The 4277-nt window shown below is 32.5% G+C and overlaps 1 protein-coding gene across 1 annotated transcript; it reads left to right on the forward strand.

Moving 5' to 3' along the window:
* Nucleotides 1-2795: 2795 nt before the first annotated feature.
* On the forward strand, nucleotides 2796-3632 carry LOC110713561. Its single transcript, XM_021892009.1, has one exon. The coding sequence runs from the start codon at nucleotides 2796-2798 to the stop codon at nucleotides 3630-3632; it is 837 nt and encodes a 278-aa protein (XP_021747701.1).
* The last annotated feature ends 645 nt before the right edge of the window (nucleotides 3633-4277 follow it).

Raw genomic sequence — 4277 nt, forward strand, 5'->3', positions numbered from 1 at the left:
ATTGAGCATGATCTAATCAACTAGTTGGCGCTTTTCTTCTACTGTCATTTCTCTACTTTGTCTGTCATACATATGTAGTGGACCATGTAGTTCACCATCATCATCTCCATCATAACCAGCTTCTTCTTCTGAGTTGCTGTCTTTTTCTTGAGTTTCTTCATCTATGAAATGATGCCATGCTTCCATTGTCTGCTCCTCATTGTACACTTGATTTTCATTAAAAAAAGAGTTCTTCCAAGAACTCTGCCATGAGTCCCTATCCTTTTTTTTCAGGCTGACTGTAGGTGATGAAGTGGTGGCTGGAATTTTTTGGATGGTCTTCAACAGAGCCTAGAAGAATTGAACATGGATGCTGCTTTTGTCTTTTTAGCACTATAAATTTAGGCTAATTATGAACTAATTTTAGGCTTATGTAATTTGTAGGATGGTGTTTTGTAAACAATTAACTACTCACCCTTAACCCCCCCAACCCCTCCCTGCTGTCTCTTTTAAATGAAAAACAAACTGAAATGTGGTTTGGAAAGTCCTCTTTTTATAAGGGAATATGATTTGAATGTTAACAAGTTTAGATTTTGGGGTATTTGGCAAATTTTTTGAATTTGCCTTGAAATTTTGGGAGGGAATTTCGTGAGTAATCAAAAAAAAAAGGGGGACTCCCTCCTCAATTTGGATGAAAAAAGGGAGGGAATCCCCACCCATGTGCAAAGTCAGGGAAATTTGGGTGGGAAAAGTCCACCTCACCATTTTTTCCCACTACTTTTACTTGATTAAAAAAAAGACCCCACATGGTTTCCCTCCTATTTTAGTCCCTTAATTACTTAATCTTCACATGCTTAAAGCCCCTTAAAAGTTTTGCCTAGGCTTGCGTAAAATGGTCCTTTGTTGCAACTAAAATGAACCGGAGGTAGTATTATCTTTTCATAAAGGATAATTAAGATCTTTTAGAAACTTATATAAGCTTCCAATTAATCCTAATTGGTTTAGGAATGAGATAAAATTCTTTGGACCCTCCACATAATCATTGGGTTGTAGGTAAGGTGAGCTTAGGTTCGGTTTGGGCTCAGCTTAGTATTTTGACCATAACTTATTCGTTATAACTCACTACAAAATTAAGTTAATATAGCATCAACTAAAATTTGTTGCTATTTACCAAAAATTTGTTGCCAACTCTATTTAGCAATGGGTTGGAAACGAAAATTTGTTGTTGTTAAAAGTCTTATTGCCATGGGATTTTGGCTACCAGTTGCAAAGCAATTTTGTTGCAATATTACATCCATTTAAATATAGTTTCCATGATGGCTTGAATTTGCATGTAAGGCTCTTTGAATCCCCAGCCTCAAGAATCACAGTTGGTAGGAGTCGAACTTGTGACCTCAAAGTCACATGGTGAATCTCTTACCAACTATACCAAGTACTATTTGTTTACTTCTTTGCATATAATTCATAATAAGCGAACGAAATATTAGAGACGAAACTGAAAATTTTGTCTCTAAATTAGGGACAAAATAAAAAATCAGTCTCTAAATTAGAGATGAAATTGAAATCCGTCTCTATTTGATGTCATTATAGCAACAAATAATAAGAAGAGTGTCTTCAAATACTTTTATACATAATAGCAAAAATGACCTACATATAAATTAACAACAAAATGTAACACAACTTGTTTTCAATGGCAACAAATAAAAAAATACATTATCATCTAGCAACAATTGTTTAGACGACTTGTTTCTAATGGCAATAATTCAAAAATTCATTGCCTTTGTTTGTTTCTAAATTAATACAAATAAAATATTGTTGTCATATTTTGTAACTATATGGCAACAAGAGAAAAATATGATGTCATCTAGTAACAACTTGTAAGAAAATTTGTTTTAAACAACCAAAAATAAAAAATATGTAGCCATTAATTATTAAAAAAATAAAGCATAAAATGTCGCTTTAAATTAGGCAATGAAAAAAACTATATTCGTTGCTATTTAGCAACGTTTTAAAAATATGTTGTCAAACTTAGTTGCTAAAAAGCTTTTATTTTTGTAGTGACTTGGATTTGGGCTTATAATATATCGTTGGAAAGCTCTTTTCAAGCCTCATCTAATTATTAAATCATTGGACCAAGATTATGGACCAAAATAAATTGGACTAAACGTTTTATAAAAGGACACGAAATGAATGATTTTAAGGACACGAATTTGGGTTTAAAGCCACGAAAAGAGGAAAATAAGTTATGGTTTGGAGAAATGGGCTAGGAATTGGGTAGGTTTATGAAATGAAAATATGAATTTAAGCACTCCAAGATTAAATACTCAACCTAACCAACAATGTCAGTGAAATGTTGTTTATCATCGAGTTTGGTTTTGGTGAGACATTTTTAGACGTCTACAGGTATGAGTATGGGTATGTGTGAGAATGTCGATGAACCGTGTCTTTGTGTCAAAATCTTTCCTAGAAATTTGTAGCCTCGTGACTACTAATCGCAGCTTAAATTCATAATTACTTGTATATAAACTCAACTCTTAAATTATCATTTCTCAGCCAACCCACACGAAGCTTCATGTACAGCTGTAAACAACCATTTGTGATTTGTTTATAAATCTATGGTATAAAATTTGCCAACAAAACAAATCGAAATATCATACTCACTGGTTAAACCCACACTTAGCTGTGATGATCCCCTTTTTTGTCCTTATATTATTTCCTCTTTCTATAAATAACAACTTTACTTTCATATAATTCTAAAACATCAACATTTCTAATATCAAACTTTCTAAATACTCTCTTTGAACAAACTCATAAAAATGGCTACCTCGAACCATACTCGATCAGCTAGCTACCCACCCCAATCGAACCCGATCCTTCTAAAGGTCGAGGACGAGTTAACCAAGCTAAGGAAAGCCGAGGTAGAATCAACCTCTGTAACCGAAACAATCTGTATTGGCTTAACAGGGTTAGCTAGATTGTACAGATGTGTTGATAATGTGCTTAGTTTACCACTTCTTGCGCATCGTACACTCTCCCTTTCGCTCGCTAAACACGAAACACCGTTGATAGAAGGATCATCGAGACTCCTTGAAATATGCGGTGCTTCGAAAGAGTTATTGTTGAGGTTATTAGAAGCTGTTCGATGCTCAAACAGCGAGATGAGTAGTGTATCAGAGTATTTTTGTTTGAGAAAAGAGATTGTGAAGGCTTCGAAAGGACTTGCCTTACAACTTAGGCAGGTCGAAGGGAGTCTAGTATCGAGAAATGAGGAGTTCAATGAGTCAGGTTATTTCGAGGTGATTCGAGTATTGAGATGTGTTAGTATTATAAGTATTTCAGTACTCGAGTCACTTCTACGATTCTTGTCGATGCCATTGATGTCAAAGTCGAAATCGATTTCGTTTGGTTTGATTTCGAGGTTGGTCGTTAAGAAGAGTAAAGCAGTAAAGTTGTTAAAAAATGGGAATGAGTTGAGCAATGTTGATGTTGTGTTACATACATTTGATGGAGAAGAGAGTTTTGATTGTGATATTGTTAACAAGAAATTAGAGGTTTTGGAGGTTTCTTTGAGAGGAATTGAAGATGGTTTAAACAATATTTTGAAGCAATTAGCTAGGACTAGAGCTTCTTTAATAAAAATAGTTTGTGTTTAATAGTTACATTTAGATTTTAGTATAGTCTTAGGTATTTTTTTTCATTATTTATTGGATGATATAGGTTCGTCTTAATTGTACAAACATATTAATTTTAGCTGATTTAACAAATGGAATTAATAATTAGATGGATTATATCATTATTTGAGTACTATTGTGTATTTACTATCTTCTTTAAATTGTCTCTAAAAGTCTTTTCCGAGTTTCAATTTGACTATTTTAATTTTGTGAAACAATTACTTTGGAATATTAGGCATAGTAATAAGTTGTCCCATTTCATCCTAGTCAATGTGCTAATTTATATCAATGAAATTAATGAGAATCGTTTTCAGTTGACTTCTTAAAAGAATTTATTTGCTTGAGAAAATAATACTTCTCCTTTATTTATTTAATAGATGAAGCCCGTGCGATGCACGGTTTATTTGGGTTTTTTTTATTATTTTTTTTTTTTTGTATTTATGAGCTAAAATTTGTTATATATTTAGATAAAATTCTTAATATTAAAAGATAATATTTAATATTTAATTAATTTAAACTTAAAAATCTCATTCGCCAATTTTGCTTACGTGGCATTTGAATTATTTAATTCTAAAAAAAAAAGTAGAAAACAAACATCTTTGAATAAGTTTGCACCTCTGTTTTAAG

The sequence above is a fragment of the Chenopodium quinoa genome, unplaced genomic scaffold (genome assembly GCF_001683475.1).
Source record: "Chenopodium quinoa cultivar QQ74 unplaced genomic scaffold, ASM168347v1, whole genome shotgun sequence".
Classification (NCBI taxonomy): domain Eukaryota; kingdom Viridiplantae; phylum Streptophyta; class Magnoliopsida; order Caryophyllales; family Amaranthaceae; genus Chenopodium; species Chenopodium quinoa.

Excerpts from the sequence above, each read along its gene's own strand:
- LOC110713561 (XM_021892009.1), top strand. The coding sequence starts at position 2,796 with ATGGCTACCTCGAACCATACTCGATCAGCTAGCTACCCACCCCAATCG.